Raw genomic sequence first — 22974 nt, 5'->3', positions numbered from 1 at the left:
CCTTCAAAATCCACTCTCGAATGGTGCTATACATATCTATATATATATTTCCTTCAAGAGTTATGGCCGAGACACCTTTAAATTGACGAAAATTAAAAAATCACGACTTGAAACTAAGTGGTAGTTTATATTTAAGGACCGCCATTTTGTTGCACTAAACTTGCTTCTCTTCGCTTGCCTTGTATTATTTTTGAGTAAATATAAAAAGAATTTGACAAAAAAAAAACAGTTATTAGTCTTCTATATGAAAATAAAGTATATATTATTTTTTAATGTAATGTAACAGTTCAAAATATGAAACAGTTTTTTGACGCAGAATTCACCAGGTTAAAAAATAGGAGAGTCTAGTTTTCTTCGAGTATTTTCGGTCTTCTTTCACAATGAAATAAGATAGTTCCTCGTATTCTTTTTTTGTCCATGTGTCTTTTTTACTAATTGAATTTTCAGGTAACATTTTTTTATTAGTTAGAGAGAGGGCTCGTTTTGCATGCATTATTTAAAGCTTTTCGACGTGTTATTGTCCTTTATTAATGGCCCTATTATGTATGGCGACTGGAGTATAGTTGCTGGTCTAGTAGCCATGGCTACCAGTATCGTAATTTGTATTATGTATAGCTATTAGTCTCAGTATACAGAAAAGCGCAGAAAACATCCGAATTTACTTTTTTAACATGAACTTTTCCAAGTAATTGGCAACTTTGCTCCAATGTGTTGAGCAATTTATGTGAACAAATAACAAAATCGTCGTTAACGGGAAACAGAAAATTCCGCTACTAGACTCAGTAGCCGACAGTCAGTAGCCAGTAGCCATACGTAATGCGAATTTTAGTATATGGTTGCCCGTCGACTATCAGTCGCCATACACAATAGGGCCCATAAAATGTTTATTATTTTTTACTTACATAGGCTCAGAAAATAGGTATTACGTACAAAAATAAAATAACGCGAGGATTAGGTTATTTAAAAAAGGAACACGCCCAAAGGAGTTAAATAAGAAGCTAAAATAAGAAGAAAATTTTCCATTTATATTTAAAAAAAAAAAAAATCTGCTGGAACTATTTCGTCTATTTTTCTAGTACTAATGTTTTCCTTCAAAATCCACTCTCGAATGGTGCTATACATATCTATATATATACTTCCTTCAAGAGTTATGGCCATAAAATAATAAATAAATAAATACATAAAAACACCGCCAAACCAAGTATATGCTTTCTAACTCATTACGTCATTTTTAATGGTCATAGCTTCTCAAGGAAAAATCTTTAAGCACCACTCAAATGGCTCATTTTGAAGGGTAAGAATAGTACTAAATGGCTTAGAGCAAACAAAAATTGCTATTAACCTCGAAAAACCTCAACATCTTAGCGCAGTTCTAAGCTTGAGCTCGAGTTCTACGTTGAAAATTACTTCTGAAACTACCCACAGCTGCACAACATCAGAAAATTTCAGATCTGTATTCATAATTATCATGTTGTTAGATTCTTTGGATTACATGTCAAATCGCAAATCTACAAAATTCATGCTACTTATTGCATAAAACACACTAAACGCTACTTAAAAACCTAATTATAATCTTATCGCTAGACATTTATCACACAGGTAACGTAACAGTCTCTTTCTGTAACGTAACAGTACGACTATTTTTTGCAAATATTGACCTCGAAATGAATTTTATCAGTTCAATTAATACGGAAACTGCGTACCAACGTTTGAAAATATTATATTAGGAGAGCAGACTTTTTCGATAATATAAAGCAGCTTTAAAAAGTACTTCCAAAAATTGTAATGTAACAGTCCGCTGTTGAAACATTCATAACTCCTAAAAAGGAGTTACAATTTACTATTTGTATTATTTATAAATGATGTGAGTTCTTGTTTTTCATTTGCGAAATTTTTACTGTATGTTGACGATTTGAAAATTTTTGCAGTGATTAAAAATTCGTTTGATGCGCTTAGACTTCAGTCCGAGATCAATAATTTACACAGTTGGTGTCTCAGCTCTCGCCTTTCTCTAAATATTAAAAAATGCTTTCAAGTTACTTTTTCCAAAAGTCGCAGTATTTGTTTGACGTCTTATGCTATCTCTCAAAATCAACTTCAAAAAGTTCAAGAAATCAAAGACCTTGGTGTTATTTTCAGCTCTAATTTCTCTTTTAATACTCATATCAGCCACATCATTTCTAAATCTTACGCTGTTCTTGGTTTTGTCAGGCGTCAGAGATCAATGTTCTCTGACCCATATACACTTTAATTGTTATTCACATCTTTTGTTCGTTCTAAATTAGAATATGCTTATTTTATCTGGAGGCCATACCATGCAAGTTTAATTAATAGGATTGAAAGGGTTTTTCTTGAATTTGCTCTAAGAGATCTAAAATTCACCGAGCCTATTCCAACGTATAATTCCCATTTGCTCTTAATAGACCTTAAATCTCTGGAAGCCAGAAGATCTTTGCTCTCTCTAACTTTTAATTTAATAAATGGAGTGATCGATCGCCCTACCCTCCTTGAGCAGGTCAACTTGAATGCTCCTCAAAGGATTCTTCGCAATCCTATGCCTTTTTATGGAGGAAATTATAAAACGTAGTATGTCAGAAATGCTCCTATTTCAGAAGGTGATTTTTCCATATAGCCACATACTTATGCTTTCAGACTCAAAAAGAAAAACTATCCGAAATTTGTATTATAGCGAGTTTCAGTGGTATTTGAAAATCAATGTGAGTCAAAATGTAATGTAACAGTCCGAGTGTGTGTTTAGTATTCGCAACTTTAGAACTTCATGAAATTAATGAAAATTGTTTAAAATTAGTGTCTAGCCGCCAAAAAGTAAGAAAACAAATGCAAAATCATAGATTTTTCACAATTTTCTAACACTTCGCTACACCAACGAAAGCAAAATTCTGATCGACGGAAAATTCGATACTCAACTCGACACGCTTGCATAGATCATAATACGAATTTCACTTTCGATCTTCGATAGCCAGCGAAAATCAAAAATCTAATGCAACTCATAAGGGCCCCAGAGCCAAAGCTGAATTTTTAGACGTGGAAAGCATAACGTCAAAATGATGTGTTTGTTGTAATTCATACTATAATTGTGCTTATAATTTGATAGTGTAATTTTTTACTTATATACGGCTTATAACCCCTTATTAATAAATTCGCCTTGCACGAGGCCCTAATTGCCAAATAAGCAGTCCAACATCCTATGGTACTGCTCCGTAGTAGCTCTAGCTGGTTTTTTTTCGTATTGTATTCACAAACAACAATCGCGACACAATAATACGCGCAACAATAAAAAGTTTCTTTTAACAGGTCTATTCTGCGCTGGTAATAAAAAGTTTGTAACCGGCAAATAAAGTTCCTGTCAATTTTTAAACCCTTTTCGCATTCTGTGTATTCTTGTAACCGGTAAATTTTGTTACCATCTCATAAGCTGGTAACAAAGTATTGCCCCGTGAAATATGCAATGCCAGAATTTGCACAATTCTTCATAGCTGAATTGCTGAATATTTTAACTGCATTACCAACCCTACAAGAACAGTGACTATCATTTGACAAATCATTTGAGTGGCAAGACTGATAGAGATTTCTGTCACTGGCTGCCTTCAAGTTTCTATCAAATTCTAAAGGGCAGTGTGAAAAATCTGATGTAAACATTTGTGTTCCGTCTTCCTCCGACTTATGGCATTATTTAGTTGTCTCTTTTTAACCAACGCAAAGTTTGTAAATGTGTTAGTAAGGTAAATGAGAATGTGTTAGTTTCCATCACACAATTCTTGTAGGGAACGTTCCTAGAATCGCGGTGACAAGAACTGGTAACATTTTTTGGTAATAAAATTTTCCGGTTACAAAATCTTCGGTAACGTGCAGAATAGACCTGTAAATATTGAGTGTCAATATTGCCATATTTGTCTTTGTAATTAGCGACAACCGTCAAACGAATTCTGTCGTTAAGTGTGTTTTTGAGAATAGCCTATTCGCTACTGCAAGCCACAAACGTCGTTCATTATAAATAACGAATATCGGTCGTTAGAAAAAATGGGAATCGCACTACAGATCTCTACCAGGATCATATCGTTGTTGTTGCATTTCCGTGCAAATTTTTTTTCCGGATTTCATTGCCCAAGAAAACACAGCTACTGCTTGCAGCAACAGCAACTTTTCTAAACTGGTTGCTTCGGCTCACTGTCTAAACAAAAACAAACTGCGCTGTAAGCAAAGGCAAATGATTGCATGTCTCATTTCGCTTTTGCTGTCTGCTTCCGCTGATTTATTTTTCTTAAGTCGCAGCTACAATAGCAAATGTATTGAAAATTACCAAGAGCTGCTTGCTTTAAAAAGCAAAAAAGTGTTGCTTATGCTATTTTGTAGTCAGCGATTCGAACCTTGTTCATAATACACATGTTCATTTCAGTGGCGTTGTCCTTCGGTTGCGTTGCTATTCATAATAAGACCCCGCAGGCCTATTCTGCGCTGGTAACATACATTTTGTAACCGGTAAATTAAGTGCCTGTCAATTTCCCTGTAACCCCCAGTTACAGGTCTATTCTGCGCTGGTAATAAAAATTTTGTAACTGGCAAACAAAGTTCTTGTCAATTTTTAAACCCTTTTCGCATTCTGTGTACTATTATAACCAGTAAATTTTGTTACCATCTCATAAGCTGGTAACAAAATATTGCCCCGTGTAATATGCAATGCCAGAATTTCCACAATTCTTCATAGCTGAATTGCTGAATATTTTAACTGCATTACCAACGTACCTAGAATCGCGGTGACAAGAACTGTTAACATTTTTGCAGAACGTGCAGAAGACCTGTTAAACATAGTTGTCGACGTCACCGACTCCATGCGTATAACATTGAGTCGATAATGATGTTTAACGGGGAATAAGTGTTAACCAGAGATGGTGGAAAGGACCTTTAGGACCGGTTGTTCAATGTCTGATTAGTACAAATCGGAGGTATAAGCTCCGGTTAAATACAACGACTGCTTTATCGATCACATGTGATATGCATGATGTCAAAAACGTGTTTAACCGGGAAGTAGTGATAACCAGACATTGAACAACCGGCCCTTAGCGCCGTTTTCACCACCTCTGGTTAACACTAATCCCTAGTGTAAGATTGTTACCGACGTTACTGACTCCATGCATATTACATTGTGTCGATAACGTCGGCAACGATGTTTAACTTGAGATTAGTGTTAACCAGAGATGGCGAAAACGGCCCTTGCTCAAAGCCTGCTTGACACTAATCTCCGGTTAAACAGCGTTATCGACGTTACCGACACCGTGTTACATACATGGAGTCGAAGACGTCGATAACGACGTTAACCGAAAATTATTATCAACCAGGCTTTGAGCAACCGGCTCTTATCAGCTTTATTGCCGATGCCACGTGAATAATTTGTTCCCATATTTTAATAGGCAAAACAAAAACAAATTGGGAAGTTGGCAGTTCGCTATAAGCTGAATGATTTACACTCAACATGGATTCAAGTTTTCAATTTCATCATGCGTTTTATTGTATCCGCAAGTTATATTATCATATTGAAATATTAGTGAATCTTATTAATTGCTACTGATATACTGCAATTTCAGCTCCGTGTATTTGATACTATGTACTGTAAAGAATGTCGTCAAAACTTAATGGACAAAAATGACATATTACATAATTATGTATTTTAAATTGTAAATCTATACAATTCTTCAAAACTATACGTGATCTGTGAATATAATAGATTTAAATACACCTTAAACCCTTTGTAATACATTTAAAGTATGTGAATGTGATAAAAAAAAGTTCATATAAATGAATTGTCATTTGACCGTGAGCAGGTTCTCTTATCCGTCACACAAACTACCGCTCATATAAGTTGTGCGGCCGAAGTAAAGTTCATCTCAGTATGGTGCATAACGACGACCCGGCGGCGATGGACCGCGCATTCCTCTTGACGAAATCATCCTATCGTCAAATGAATCGCGACTAAAATCCTCATAACTACAAATTGAAAATTTATTGCACAACCATTTATATTAAAATCATAATTTACCATACCCATAGCGGCTAAGTCCATTGCTGCTTCGAGGGGGTGGTGAACGGCGACTAAACATAGAATCATAACCACGTGAAAGGCTGCTACCTCTTATACTGCCACTTAACGGTGGGGGAAGGGGCATGGGCTCCCGACGAGATAATGGTGGTGGCGGGAAATCCCGCATTCGTGAGCTTTGATAGCGCCTTTCAAATAAGTCGCGAGTATCATCGAATCTACGATCATAGTAGTCATAATCCTGAAAAAAATATTAAACTTTATTAAAAATTCCAATTTCCAGTCACCGCGAGTCAAGACACTGCTAAACTCATAAAACCACATAGAAAGATATGTATGTAGTATGTATAGTTGAAATTAAAATTTAATCCTTTGACTACACGTGTATGGAAATTTTTTTTGATTCGGGTCACGCCGCAACAACCCAAAATCATTGTACAAATAACCGAGCCGCATCCCCAAAAAAAGTTACCAGACATTAAAAGCAAACTATTGGCTCCCAGATACGAAAAACAAACTTAATTTAAGCAGAATTGTATCAAGTACATTATGTATGCTGAATATTATAGCCAGGCCTGGGCGACGCCGACTGCGTAGCACCCTCGGGGTAACGTCGCGTGTTCGTATTCGGGATGCCAAAATATCAGGAAAATTTTGATCCCGGGATTTCGGGATATTTTTTATGTCAAAAATTTTATGAATATGAGTAAAAATTCAATATCTGAAAGCTTTTAAACATACCATGAAATAAAACTATTTAAAATTTACGATAAACTGATTGTAAAACTCATATATCGCTAGCTTAGAGTGAAAAGTTGTTAACTTCACTTTTAGTGAAAAATCATATTTTGATATAGGACGCTAGATAAATTAAAATTGCATCGTTTCGAAAAGGGTAAAGGTCCTTGTTTTATGTTTTCTCGTTTATATTCAATGAAAGGAAAAATCGCTAAGGCCAAAAAAAAGCTCCGAAAATTCTATAAAGCCAAAATGGTTCGAAATCTTTAAATAAAGATCGAATCCCTCTGATTCGTATGGAGGTTTGCTTTGCTTTAAACAGGCAAAATGTTGTATTCAAAGTTTTGCGAAATACTTGAAGAAAATGGCTATAAGAAGTTTTTTCCTCTCCTGTACAATTTTTAAATTGGGACTTAGCAACTTTACACTCTACGCTAGTGATATTTATTAAATCAGACAAATTTTAAATTAAAACCTTTTTTAATTGTATTTAAAAAACCATGTGATTGAGGAACGTAATAATACATCACAAATAACAATGTAAATACCAGGTACTTTTGAAAGTAATGATAAATAAAAAAAAAAACATAAAACAAAAATATACAAAAGCAATTTCTCTAAACATGTTTATTCTACTCTATAAAGAAATGGCGAATGGAGAACTTGTTGCCTTTTTTTTGCAATTTACTAGAAATTTTGAGCGTGTACGAGTTAAACGGATCTCAGAATCGGATTCAGCGGGTCGAAATTCATGTTGTTAGGTGGGTCTGGTTAAAAACCCTTTTTTTCTGGTGTTGTTATTATTGCATTTAAAATGTTTTCGTAAGAGCAGGAAAGCATTCAAAGCGGAGTCTTCTAAGCTTGACCTGCAGTTTTTACATACAAAACCTACTGTGAATAACATATTTCGGCCTCAACACTTTTAGGCTGAACTGTCAAAAGGTAGACATAATCCATTTGAAGATAATGACCCCTATCTCCTCCATTACAAAATATTTGAACTTCTTTTATCAGTACGTCGGACAAATTATAAGTTTTTCGATTTGAGGAAGTTGATCTAAAAAATTATCCAACTTTTCCTTAAAACTCTGTTTCGTTTACATCAGCGACGCTATGAGCAAATTCGTTGAAATCTTCTTCAAAAAAGGCTCTTCTTCAAAACGCCATTTTACAAAAATCATACTTCAAAATTCATAAACAAATTCTTACTATCAATTCGATATTTAAAATTTTTCGGGATCCCGGGATTAATGCAAGCAAATCCTGGGATATCCGGGACGTCAAAAACACCGGGATCCCGGGATTGGCATCCCTAGTTCGTATACACAGAGTTGAATGAGAAAATTAGGCAGAAATTAATTACTGTTTCTTAATGAATCGCTTAAAATTTAATACGCTAAATTGCAGTTTATTTTCGCCTTCAAATTCGTGTCTACGAACACACGACGCTACCCCGTGGGTACTGCGCAGTCGGCGTCGCCCAGGCCTGATTATAGCCAAGGCGAATTAATATAAGGTGATAGCAGGAGTACAAAAAAAAAAATTACATGTATTTTTGTCATACACACACACAAATGTAACGAAATGTCAATCTGAAGTGAATATGAAATAAACGCATTGTAGTCAGTCTGCAAATGAACTCAGCACAATTCGGGCCACAGTATAGACAGTAACCAACCTTTGTGTGCTGCTATTTAATGGCCTTCCTCAGACTTTTTCTTAGATTTCAGGGTTGTGTGCTGCATTATTATTAGATAAATAAATTTAAGCATTTGACAAATCGTGATCTTATTAAAAGAAAATTATAAATGGTGTTGAAAACCCAAACAAACGCTCTTGCGAAAGCTCTATTTTTGTGTGTTGTTAAAATTTATACATGGCGTATTGATGGTAATACAAGCAATGTATTCTTTTGTGGATTTTATGTCCGTTGAGAATTTAGACAACGTACGAGCTGCCAGGTTCTGTTATCAATATAATTAACACAAGCTTTTCCGCGTAATTGCCTTTCAATAAATAAAATAAACAAATATTCGCAAATAAATTGGATTTATTTGATAACTGACAACTAACGTACGCTTTTTGTTCTTTTCTCCAGTTTGATTTTGACTCTATATTACCGCCAACAACTTTATGTGTATACAACTTTACAAGCTGTAAAAATTTTGCATAGTCCCACGAGCTAGGTAAAAACTATGGCATTCGTATTGACAACGAGAAATCTCAAAATTTTTGTTTGGTCTTTCTAAATTTTCTCTTTTTTATCAGTTGGCCCTCAGTGGCAGCGCTCCGAGCGTTGAGATAATAATTTCATATCAATTAGTAGAAAAGTTCCATGTTGAAAAAAACTTTTTATTATGGCGAGAAAATTTTACATTTCTGCTGTGCCAATTCGTAACTTTTTACTGCTGGAAATTTTTGACAGTTCTGGTGCAAAAGAAGTTGAGCAATTAAAATCAGAAATTATACAAAAAAGACTTGTCTTTACTGACCTTTATTCTTCTAGAACTAAAAGCCATGCATTTATTAGATGCCTTAGTAATAAAATTAGAACAAAAAATTCTTCAAAACCGTCAGGCCGGGTTGAAAATTTTCATTCACCTCATAGTTAACAAAAATTTACAATCCGTAGTACTTTTCTATCAACTCGCAAATGCCGTTTGCACAAAAAAGGTTATGAAATACGTTTTATTTAAATCGTTTAGAAAACAAGTAAGAAAGTCTAAGTTCGGGCGGGGCCGAACATTAAATACCCGGCGCAAGTATTACATATATGCCTTTTCACCTTTCCGGAAGCTACAGCTACATGGTAAGCCGGGGTGTATCAATTTTGAATAAATTAGCGTCCGTAAATTTCGAAATATTGACGTTTCGAGCATTTCTAAAATTTACCGTTATATGAAAAGCCGTAATTTTAGTCCGATTTCAATAATTTTGAACGTTTTGCTTTTATGTGGCAAGCACAATAACCATACCGAGTTTGGTACAAATTGGTAGAACGGTTACCGAGATACATATATGTGATCATAAGTGGGCGGTGCCGCGCCCATTTTCCAAAATTTTATGATAAGCGTATTTCCTGATAAAGAATTGTTGCAAGCATCAATTTTGAATAAATTAGCTTCAATATTTACGGATTTATCGAAGATTTCGTATTTCTCCAAATTACCGTTATATGGGATGTGGGCGTGGTTATTGTCCCATTTTTTTAATTTTCGGCCAATTGGTATCCTGTACCAAGGCCAATAACTGTGCCAAGTTTGGAAGAAATCGGTGCAGCGGTTGCCAAGATATACACATGTAACACTAAGTGGGCGTGGCTACGCCCATTTTTCAAAAATTTATAATATTCTTATTTTTCGTCTTAAAGTTATTGCAAATATCAATTTTGAGTGAATAATCTTCAGTAGTTACTAAAATATCGCAGTTTTCGTATTTCTGAAAATTACCGTTATATGGGAGGTAGGCGTGGTTGTTGTCCGATTTTGCCCATTTTCAATGCCATCCGTCCTACGCCCGAAAGAAGTAAACGTGCCAAGTTTCGTTAAGATATCTTAATTTTTACTCGAGTTATCGTGTGCACAGACGGACGGACAGACGAGCGGACGGACGGACAGACAGTCACCGCTTAATCGATTTCTCTTTTCATCCTGATCATTTATGTATTCATTTGTCTATATCTATCTCGATTCGTTTTGCCTGTTACAAACAACCGTTATGTGAACAAAGTTATAATACCCTTGTGCACAAGTGCGCTCGGGTATAATTAGTCATTTATGTATACCATTTTATGTGGAATTATTCGTTTTACACTATATTTTTGAAACTATTTGGAGTTAATTATTTCTTGTTGCTTAAAAGCAACCCTGAGTGCTTGGATGGCGTGTGTACCAATAATTTCATCCCTAGCATATTCATCCCCGAGGAAGGCAGTCGCCAAATTCACCGAAGGTTGTTTACTGGTTATATTGTGATTCGGGCGTATATAACAATTCTGGCGCCGAGAAGTACGAAAAAGACACTCATACGCGGTTTCAAATATAATAGCAGAATCGGTGAAGACAGCAGTCAAAATGGCAAGTACGTCGTTTACTTTTGACTGATTCGATGCAAAAATTACTACTTGGGAGTCGTTGGGTCAAGAGGCTTGAAATATTTGAAGCAGATGCCGCAAAAAAACGACAATTTTTGCTGCACTATATGGGTACAGCAGTGTATGATATACTGTGTGATAAAGCATTGCCGAATACACCGGAAATTATGGAGTACGAGGCGATCGTGAAGTTGCTAGAAGAACACTTCAATCCCAAGCACAATGAAATCCTAGAAAGTTATAGATTTCACTCGCGCAAACAAAAAGTCGAGGAGACGTGTTCAGAGTTTTTGGAGGCGCTGCGCCGATTAGCAACGGGATGTAATTTTGGTATGTATGCGGATACCGCATTACGGAATCAATTTGTTTTTGCGGGAAAAAGTTTTAACCTTGGTAGACGCAATTCAAATAGCATGTGCATATGAATTAGCAGAAAGAGAAGGAGGTGAACTGCAAAAACAGGTGCCTCTAGGTGAAGTTAATAAGGTTAACTACAAGAAGGAGGAGAAGCAAAGCAAAGACAGAACAGAAAAGAGAAACCAAAATCTGAAGGTAAAGAGAAGAGTTGTTTTCGATGTGGGAACACTTCCCACGAGGCAAACGAATGTAAATATAAAGAAGCAATTTGTCATTGCTGTAAGAAGGTCATTTGAGGAAAATGTGCTTTAAAAGAAAGAGAACACTAAATCAAATAACACAAGAAAAAGTTGTGGAGGAGTTGTTCAAAGTGAGCGGGGGCGGTAATGGAGATGCGGTATCGAAACGAAAGAAAATAATGAGTAGGGTAGCCGTAAATGGCCTGATGATTTTGTTTGAAATCGACACCGGCGCTCCGACGCTAAAAAGCATTTTGGACCCTGTAAAGTAAAACCGACTGATACACAATTTGTTAGCTATTGTAAAACTCCGTTGGACTGTTTGGGTTTCGTGTAGGTCCCGGTGACATCAAAGCGGGTGAAAATGTACATAGGTATTGTAAATTATTATGGGCGATTCATAAGAAACTTGAGCACGGCAGTGTACCCGCTCAATAGATTACTACGCAAAGACATACCGTTTCATTTTGACCTGGATTGTAAGAAATGCAATTCGATACAGTGTTAACACTATATGATCCGCAGTTGCCCATTGTGCTAGCTGTGGATGCGAGCCCGATTGGGGTGGGGGCAGTACTTAGCCACGTTTATAAAGACGGTACAGAGAAACCTATACAGTTCGCGTCGCAGACGTTGAATCAGACTCAACAACGTTAAAGCCAAGTGGATCGAGAGGCGTACGCCATTATATTTGGTGTGCGAAAATTCTACCAATATTTATTTGGCCGGAAATTTATCTCAGCCACCGACAACAAAGCTGTAGCTCAGATATTTTCGCCACGTAAGGGACTGTCAACCCTGTCTGCGACAAGAATGCAAGCAATACGCAATTTACTTAGGATCATTAGAGTACGAAATACGCATAAAGAAAAGCTGCGAAAATGCGAATGCTGATGCACTATCGCGCCAGCCGTACGCTAAAGTCAACGAAAACATCGATGAAGTGGACGTCATCGAGACAATATGGCCGCGATTGTGAACCGTCATTTCTTTTCGGTATAGCCCAATCAGAATTTTCTTTACAAAAGGGTTGCTTGCTCCGAGGGATGAGAGTGTTCATTCCGAAGGGACTGCGTAAGAGGGTATTAGCGGGACATTTTGGCATAACCAAAATGAAAATGCAAACAGGAACATCACGCATGTAAAAGTAGCAGTGCATTCCCACAAAGCAAATGGGCAAATTCAAAGGGTAAATCGAAGTTTAGTGGGTATACTTGGTAACCCTGCATCATAGTTGCTCCGCGATAATCACTTGCTTTTGCTTAATTTAATAAGTTTCATATATATCATTCGCAGCGTGACTTCGAGACTGTTTGGACGTGCCGACATCTTGTGCTTGATCAATACATATATAAGCGTACAGTTACTCTGTGCAGCTAGTGTGCTTCAAAGTTTTTCTTTTGTGATTAAATTCAATTTAACTAAATATTGTGCAGCCTGATCATCAGATACAGTAAGTTGTAAGTACTCTGTATTCATACCTTTTTTTAAAAAAACTAGTATATTCATTTTCTGTGGCCTAAGTGGAAAATTTCTATCAATAAGGTGTCGCCGAAGGCACCCAAAAAGTCTAAAGCCGACATGGCGTCGCCGACAGGTAAGTCGGTGGCGGCATCGGCCGATGATTTTGAGACGTTCACAACAAGTGTTAATAGTAATAGGGTGAAAAAACCCAGAAGAGCGAACGATTTTTCAATAAATGAAAAAGTTCATGAAAGCTTAATTTCAGAAAGTATTAACAGTGAGTTAGTCAAGAAAGTTGACGTAGCTAGCAAAAACGCGGGAAACGAGGACAAAATGGAGGTCGAATCCATTGCGGTAGTTGAGAGTGCTGGTGTTAGTGCTAGTGCTGGTGCGAATATTAAGGCGAATAGTAATGCGAACAATAATGCGAATGTGCATGAGGGAGAACGTGCTTCACACGCTTACCCAGAAAATTTCAAAGGTACCTTCTTTGTATTGGTCGATGCCACTGAATGCAAAGAAATTTGCAATGATAGAATTAAAACTGGCTTGGCGCTTAGAAGCCGAATTAAAGACTTAAACTTCTCTGACATTGATCTCATTTTTGCGGTTGGCAAGACACTATTCAAAGTAACTTTTAAGACTGCAGCGGCAGCAAACAAATTTTTATCTTGTGAAGACTTAAAAAAACGTGGGCTGCGACCTTTCGTTCCCAACACAGCGTTTGAATCATATGGAGTGATTAGAGGTGTCCCTCTAGAATATGATGTGAATGACATTAAAAAATATGCAAACTCTAGTGTTCCGATTTCTTCTGTGTATAGGTTTACACGTAGGGAAAAAAAAAGTGACAATGAAGATATGTTCATACCGACTACCACTATCAAAGTTGGCTTCTTAGGAAAAGACATCCCGAAGTTTATTAAGTACGAGTACACCAGGCTAGAAGTTTCTTTTTATATCCCTCCTCTAAGGCAGTGTAGGAAATGTGGCAGGCTTGGACACACGCAACTAGGATGCAAATCAAAGAGTAGATGCCTCAACTGTGGCAATCAGGAATGTAATAATGCTTGTAATCAACCAGGCTGCATTCTCTGCGGTAAGGAGGATCACAACTCCAAAGACAAGGAAAAATGTGGGACATGGCAAAGGGAGCTCATGATCAGTCGCATTAGGGCGGTTAAAAAACTTTCTAGAAAAGAAGCAATTGATACTTATTACCCGAACAGAAACAACAGGTTTGACATTTTAGACAATGATCAAGATGAATTCCCTCAGTTAGGTGCGGAAGAAGTAATAATGGACAAAAACCAGTTTATTAATAGAAGAATGACTAGGGCGAGCTACAGCAAAGTAGCGAAGATGCCTCAAGTAGTGGAACAGGTGCACTTTAGACGCAACTTGACATCAAGGCAGGCGGTGGTACAGCCTGTATATGAAACAGCAGAATACAGTAAAAATAGGGTTACAGAAATGGAAAAATTATTATCCGAAATCTTCAAAATTACACAAAAATTGTGTATTGAACACAATCTAACTTTAGAGCTTCAAACAATTCAAAATTTAAAATCCAAATATGATAGCACAGTCATTGATGACGAGATAAGACAGATAAGGGACAGAAATCCTAAACCTAATGAAGATTCTTCAATATAATATACAGTCGCTTAACGCTAATTTACATACCTTAGAATTTTATCTCAACAACTACAATTATGACATTGCAGTACTCAGTGAAACTTTTTCACATCAGGGGTCAAAACCAAAAAAAATATTAAATTTCAACTCAATATCGAAAAACAGACAAGATGGCTATGGTGGTGTCGCCATAGCATTTAAAAAAGATATCAAATTGGTGATAAAACACCCAAAGCCTGGTGGAATAAAGAGTTGGAGAAGACCTTTAGATTACTTAAAGTAGCTCAATATAAATGCAGAAGGTTACCTTCTGTAGAAAATCTTGATCAGGTAGCGGAAACAAAAACTTTATGGAAAAAAATGGTTAAGGAGGCAAAGAAAAAGAATTTTGAGGAGAAAATTAAAGAAATAAACTTTCAACCCACAACAAGATCTGCATGGAGGTTCGTAAAGGCCTTGAGAGGGGACTATCAGGACAGCAATAATACGCACTGGCCCAAAGAAGACAACGTAAACTTTTTAAACATGCTTAAACAGCAGGTAGCTTCCAGTGAAGTATCACTGGAAAGAAATAAGGAAATTACTCCTGACTGCAGCTTAGCGATAACTTACGAGGAGTTAGTGGAGACATTAAAGAAAAAGAACAACAACTCGGCAGGTGGCTATGATAGAATCACCTACAAGATGATTAAGTCACTACCTGACAACACTCTTAACAACTTACGCACCGCACTGAACGATGTCTTCCTCACAAATCAAATTCCTGACAACTGGAGAACAGTAAAGGTCGTACCGATCCCAAAAAGAGACAAAGACTTGAACGATTTTAGAAACTTTCGCCCAATCGCGCTGATATCTGTATTACTGAAATGTGTTAACAGCTGCGTTAAAAATAGAATAGAACAATTTCTTGATTCGAATAACATCCTTCCCCACACAACTTTTGCATATAGAAAGGCACATTCAGCTACCATGGCAGTTAACTACCTAATTCAGGAACTGACCATTAACAAACAAAAAGGCCGGAAAATTATTATCTGTTCCATTGACATCAACAATGCCTACAATTGTATAAATATCACAAAACTAGCTTCTATATTAAATAACATAGGGATTCATGAAAACTATACCGAATGGATAGTAAACTTTCTAGCTTTCAGGAAACTCACACTGGCAGGAGAAACCACGGATATCAATGGTGGTTTACCCCAGGGCAGCTGCCTGTCCCCGTTGCTATTCAACATTTACACTAGGCAACTACATTCAATTAAGGACCAACACACAGACATTTGTCAATTTGCAGATGACTTTATAATCGCCTCATATGGCGATACTATTGAAAATGCTACACACAGATTGCAGGAGAAGATTGATCAGTTTGGCAATGAATGCTCAAACCTAAACCTCACATTCAATCCAACAAAAACCAAGATCCTATTTGTTAGTAAAGGTAGCTCCAAACAAATAAACATTAACTACAATAACGTTCGGATAGAACAATCAAATTCAATAAAATTTCTAGGAAGAAACATTAATTCGTCACTCACGGTCACAGAACATTACAATAATGTTATTAAAGAATCTGCAAACAACTCCAAACTGTTCAAACTAGTTACAACAGTCAAAGCGGGACTGCAACCCAAGGTTGCGACCCAATTCTACAAGGCATTTGTTCGGTCCAAAATTGAATACTGCAGAACCTCCACAGCTAATAGCAGCAACACCACCAATAAAAAAATTAGAACTTTTCAGAACAGTTTTTTGAGGAGAGCACTGGGTGTAACCCCGGCCACACCAATTCCTACCTTGTATGCGGTTGCAAACGAACTACCACCCCTGGAGAGAGCCAAATGGCTTACTGCCAAGGAAATAACCAAAATACTAGTATCCGACAACCCCTTCAGACTGTCCATCATCAATAACCCCAGCATTAATACCAGCTACAGCAAAGTATATGCTGAATTCAAATCCTTCTTTGATCGCCTTGGTGCGGCTGATCATGAGCCCCTTCCAGAAAACCTAATTGTCAAAACAAATATGTTACCTAATACTAAACAAAATACGCCCAAAGAATGTGCCTTAATGATATACAAACAAACTGTAAGCGACTACACAAATAGCAACTTTAAAATATTTTTCACAGATGCATCTGTACAAGATGATTGCACAGGATGCGGTATATACGACTTTTCTGCAAAAAAAGAATATGCATTTAAAATTTGCTTTAAAACGTCCTCTAGCTTTGGTGAAATCCAGGCCATTAAAAAAGCCATTGAAGTGGCTATTAACATGAAATATGAAAAAACTGTGATATTTACTGACAGTTTAGTAGCTTGCCAACTACTAAAAAAAAAACAGACTGACAACTTTAATGTAGGAGAGATACATAAATTAATAAATAATAATGACATAAGGGTACACTTAGTCTGGACCCCTGCACATATAGGTATAGAAGGGAATGAAAAGGCTGACCAAATAGCCAAATCAGCTACTACAGCATCACTAGTGCTGCAAGTCAAATTATCTATCAAGGAAACCAGCAGACTAATTTATAATCACATTAGACAAAGTTGGTACAATGAATTTATACATTTTTCTAGTCAAAAACCAAACCTATTTGCTAAGATTTTCGCGAAACCAGAAAAAAAAGCCATGGTACAACAAAAGCCCTCTCTCCCCCAAACAAACCAAGATTATTAACAGAATACTAACCGGATATACATACGATCAGGCCTATTTTTACAAAATAAAAATCGTTCGCTCAGACAGATGTAGCTGTGGTCTCACCAGTAGCTATGAACATCTCACGTTGCACTGTGAGAATCTCAAAAACATCAGGGACAAATATCCGGCAATTAAAGATTCGAATGACTTTTCACAAATTTTTCAAGGTATGAATTTTGACAGAATACTTCAACTTATTGAGTTTATAGAAGAAGCACAATTGAATTTTTAAGTAACTTTAATTCTATCATACATTGATGATAGGCTTTGCCTACTCTAATGCTCGCGACTTCACGGTCCAGCCTTCTCTACGCTATCTCGGTCTAGGGTCATACAGACCTTTCGTTTTAAAACAAACACACATCTACAAAACTATCTCGTCATTCTAAACGAACGCGTTTATCACATCTGAGTTGGCAACACGGGTCTCATTTACGGCACCGATTGACAATTACATCGCTCAACAAAAGCTGCACCTGGAATAAGCTGCTCAACTAACAAGGACTGGTGGACACAAGTATTCACCAACTAGTGGAATAACCTGGCGTTTGCGAGCTAACCGCTCTGCCATCACACTCAAATCACAAAAAAAAAAAAGTTTCATATATCAATTCGACTATTTTTCGCGCGCTGAGCATGTGCCGTCGTTAATTTACTTGTTTTAAGTACTTATCTAGCGCATACAAATCTTACATTCTGTGGTAAAATGTCAGTGACAAACACAACCACATCAGCATCATTAAAACGCCGCGCTAGCAGAGAGTCCCTCTTTGCTAAGGCTGCTAAGCTTGATGAGTCTGCTGGAGTAACTACCGTTTTAGCGGGCGTGCTGGAAGAAAAAGTCAAAATACACACTGAGCAGCTCCAGCTCTTCGGGAGGCTCTCTTCAAAAATATCTGAGTTGGAAGAGAAGCTTGTCAGGCGTTTGGATGCGGAAGTAGCGACTTTGACAGCAAGAGCGGATGAATCTTCTGAGCATATAGCGAAAATGGAATTGGAAATAACCAAACATGAAGGTGAGATTGCGGAACTACGGTCGTCGCTTGAAAGTGTTCTGTCGCAGAAGGCGACTTCCGATCATGCTGCTGATGCTGTTGCCTTTGGGTTGCCGTATATGGAGGGTGAGAACTTATAAAGCATTTTCAATCGAATTTGCCTCTCCATTGATTTCATGGTTCCGCCAATCAAAGATATTTTCCGGGTAAAATCTAACTCCGTGAGCCCCAACAGTGCAGTCATTATAAAATTCTACTCTCCTCTCGATCGAAATCGGACTCTCCATGCCTTCGCTGAATGCCGTAAGCGCATCAAATCTGCCATCCCGCTTAACTCTTTGGGTGTGGAGGGAAAATTTAGTATTTTTGATAGTCTTCCTATTAAACATTGAAAACTGCTGCAGGCGGCGGTTAAGATACGGCGGGAGGGGAAGTTGCTGTCGGTTTTTACCCGCAGTGGTTTTGTACATGTGCGGTATGATACGAATGAGCCCGCAACCAAAATTTGCAATGAGAGTGATCTGCAGCGATTTCGTTAATGCTCTTTGCTGTTATTTATCTATGTTCTATAATTACTACGTGTGTTATACCTCTTATTGCACTTCTTACTTTGTAAAGATGGCCATTCTTTCAATTCTTTATCTTTGTTCTCTATGAGTGAAGTTGTTTTTGCTTGCACCTTGCATGAGTGTACAATATAGGGTTTCTAGCGCTGATGTGAACAGTCTCGCTAAGTTAAATGTTCTCTGTAGTCGTCAGAAGTGCCTTAACATAGTGCACTTCAACGCTCGTAGCTTGAATACTGATAAGATGGAGTATGTTAGGAATGTGTTTTAATGTTCGTCAATTGATGTTATTTGTGTATCTGAGACGTGGTTTGATGCGTGGCTTAGTGACTCCTCTGTTGACATAGGAAATTACAGTCTTGTACGTAACGATAGGGTCGGCAAGAGAGGTGGTGGAGTTGCTATTTATTGTAGAAGCCATTTACGGATGAAAAATTTAACAATGTCCTCAAGCCGTGGCACTGAATTCCTTGTTGTAGAAATAACAGTTAAAAATTTTAAAGCACTTGTTTCTTGTGTCTATAATCCGCATAAATCTGTTAGTCTTAGTCCGTTTTTTGATGTCATGTCTGCGTATCTTGTTGATTATAATCATATCATTGTTTGTGGAGATTTTAATGTGAATACTCTGGTGCGTGACTGTTACAGTGAAAATTTCGTAGACAATGTTGCATGCGCGGGGCTCTCGATGGTAAACATGGTGATACCAACAAGATATGCGGTAAATTGTAGTCCAAGCCTACTTGACTATTTTATTGTTTCCGACTTGACCAGTGTTTTAAAATTTGACCAAATTAAGTTTTTATCTGACCATGATCTAATTTTTTGTTGCTTGAACATTAATGTTGAGCGGAGTCATGACTATCAGACATTTTCGTATAGGGACTTCCGGAGTATTAATTAGATGCACTTTTCTCGGACCTTGGCAGAATAGACTGGGCTGAATGCTGGCATTGTCAATCAGTTGACGCCAAACTTAACTTCCTTGTTAGTACTCTTAGAGATGCTTTCGACAACCATGTGCCTGTTCGCACTGTCCCTGTTAGATTTTCGTCTTGCCCGTGGTATAATAGAAAGGTTCAGTCGGCCATCAAATTGCGAAACAAGCTCCATTCACGTTGGAAGAAAAATCCCACCTTATCGAACTGGGATGCATTTAGGTCGGCTAGGAATATTTCAACTTCCGTTACAAGGTGCGCAAAGCGCGCTTACTACGGAAATGAACTAGATTCCAATCTACCACCGAGTGTCTTGTGGCGCAATATCAGTAGTCTTAGGGTACGTAGTAAGGAGAATGTGCGATGCACTCTATCACCTGACGACGTCAATGATGCCTTTCTTGGGTCTTGTGTGTCTAATGTAGTAGCCCCCACTTTTGTTCCACGTAGTTGCTTGTGTTTCGAAGGTTCGTCTTTTGAGTTTTCTACAGTAACCGAATATGATGTGAGTAGATGTGTTCTTGGTACAAGGTCTAATGCTGTAGGAGAAGATGGTATTCCAATAAAGTTTATAAAGTTACAATACCCTTTATCCTTGGAGCTCTCACTCACATCATAAATCACGGTGTAACAACCTCTCGTTTTCCACATCTGTGGAAAATTGGTTCTGTGTTACCTGTCGCTAAAAAGAGTTCTGCAAATTGTCCAAATGATTTTCGTCCAATCAGTATTTTGTCTGCTTTGTCCAATGTCTTTGAGACCCTTATGGCTGAACAAATTTCCATACATATTGAAACACATAATCTCCTCTCTCCACTTCAATCAGGTTTTCGAAGAAGCCATAGCTGCAGCACTGTCATATTAAAAATTCTAGATGACATTCGGGGACCCTTCGATAAAAATCACTTAACCTTGCTCCGTTTACTAGACTTTTCTAAAGCTTTTGACTCGGTTAATCACGCGCTACTATGCACTAAACTTGAAAGATACTTTGGATTTGGGAGAAGTGCTCTGCAACTTATGAGTAGCTATTTGCTTGGCAGGCTCCAACGTGTACGAAATGGTTCTGAGCTCTCTCAGCCCAAGGGGGTGCGTGCTGGGGTGCCTCAGGGATCTATACTTGGCCCACTTCTTTTTAGCCTATTTCTAAATGACATTTTTCAGGTCTGCCTAAAAGCTAATCTCCATGCCTATGCTGACGATATTCAACTATACTTATCGGCTCCTCTGGTGCAAGCTGATCGATTGTGCGGCGATATTAATGCTGAGCTATCCGTTATTTCCAATTGGGTGAATGCCAATGGTTTGCATCTCAATTGTGATAAATCACTTGTTTTGCCAATACTTAATAAGAAAAACATAGATTTCAGCTTTTTATCGCCGCTGATCATCGCTAACAAACCTCTGAAAATCGTCAGCAAGGTAAAAAATTTAGGGTTTATACTAAACTCTAACCTGACTTGTACAGACCATATTAATGCAATGGTTGGAAGGGTTTATGCTACCTTACGAAATTTAAAAGTGTCTGCATTTTATACTCCACAGAGTACAAGGCGTCAGCTTGCCCTACAAATAATAATGCCGCAAATCACATACGCTGAGGTAGTTTACAGCAAGCTTGATAACAACTCGATGCGCAAGGTTGATATTTTGTTTAATAATGTAACCCGTTATGTATATGGTCTCACAAGGTTCGAGCATATATCGCCGTGGAAGTGTAGCCTCTTGGGTTGTGGAATATCAGAATATTTGAAAGCCCGAAACTGTGTTTTTCTATATAGACTGATTGCTAAGGAATCTCCAGGTTACCTTTTTAATAAGTTAGTATTTACTAGGTCTGCACGGGTAACAGATCTAATTGTCCCTAACTTTAGTACGTTAGCATCAGAGAGACTCCCAGAAGATAATTTAGGTAGGCCTTCTTAAGTGAAGCCATCCTAAGAGGCCTACCCAAGAAGGGATGAAAAAGTACTTCCTTGCATGCCTTCTAGAAGGGCTTATCCATTTGCAATTTACGCGAATACATAAATTTATATTATCTAACATTACAAATGAATTCCAATAAAAATTTTAAGTTACAATAACACAAATTTGATATAAACCTTAAGCAAATACTTCAAAGATGTATGATTTTTATAAATTAAAGAAGCAACTTTAAAGAACTCCTCCAAAAGGCCTTCTGAAGTTTGTCCTATAAAAGGCCTTCTGTGGGTAGCGAAAGAGGAAGCCCTTCAATTTGTGCCACTCCATACAAAAAAGAAGGGAGAAAGGAATGTAGAGTGGAAGACCTCTTGATTCTCAGAAGGCCTTTTGGAAGTGCTTTTAACTCGTGAAATTATCTACTGGGCTGTTCTTCGTCAACGCTATACGTTTGTGGAACTCTATCCCTGCTGGTGTAAGAAGTAGTCTAAGCAGAAGCAACTTTGAGCAATCTATTTACGCACATTTTAAGAAATAATGTTTTGAACAGGGACCAAAAATAACTTATCTCGAATTCACAAATTGAAAACGTTGCCCGAATTCTGAAATTTAACGAAAACGTTGTTTCATAACAGTTATTAGATGAGAAATATGTTTTCCGTTGCCGATAATAGTTATTTCCCAACGTTTATTTTTTACGTTGCCAATAACTGTTATTGACCAACGTTTATTATTTACGTTGCCCATAAGAGTTATTTCCCAACGTTTATTTTTTACGTTGCCGATTAGAGTTATTTCCCAACTCTTATTTTTTACGTTGCCTGATAACTATTATGCAATAGAAATTTTTCCGTTGCCAGTCTATACTATCTTCTATACTAATTATATAAGGAGAAGTAAATTTTTTTTGTAACAGGTAATCTCGCCAACGGCTGATACGATTTCGATGAAAATCGAACGAACGGTGCAGATCTGATGGCATTGAAATTATATACTTATATAGACTGGCAACGGAAAAAATATTTCTATTGCATAATACTTATCAGTAACGTAAAAAAAACGTTGGGCAGTAAGTGCTATCAGGCAACGTAAAAAATAAGCGTTGGGAAATAACTCTTATTGGCAACGTAAAAAATAAACGTTGGGGAGTAACTGTTATCAGGCAACGTATAAAATAAACGTTGGGAAATAACTCTTATGGGCAACGTAAAAAATAAACGTTGGGCAGTAACTGTTATGAGGCAACG

The 22974-nt window shown here is 37.3% G+C and overlaps 1 protein-coding gene across 1 annotated transcript in view; it reads right to left on the bottom strand.

Annotated features, from left to right (window-relative positions):
• Window positions 1–5502: 5502 nt before the first annotated feature.
• LOC118738697 (RNA-binding protein lark) overlaps window positions 5503–22974 on the bottom strand; it is a gene marked incomplete at its 5' end in the record, with an annotated part of 46405 nt that continues 28933 nt past the window's right edge. The window contains 2 exon segments of the mRNA XM_036469609.1: window positions 5503–6003; window positions 6061–6296. Coding sequence (XP_036325502.1) covers window positions 5904–6003; window positions 6061–6296 — 336 coding nt within the window. The 3' untranslated portion in view covers window positions 5503–5903.

This window comes from Rhagoletis pomonella, unplaced genomic scaffold (genome assembly GCF_013731165.1).
Source record: "Rhagoletis pomonella isolate Grant_MI unplaced genomic scaffold, Rhpom_1.0 Rhpom_scaffold_00005, whole genome shotgun sequence".
NCBI lineage: Eukaryota > Metazoa > Arthropoda > Insecta > Diptera > Tephritidae > Rhagoletis > Rhagoletis pomonella.
The sequence above is the reverse complement of the archived record's forward strand: the minus strand, read 5'-3'. Positions and strand labels throughout refer to the sequence as shown.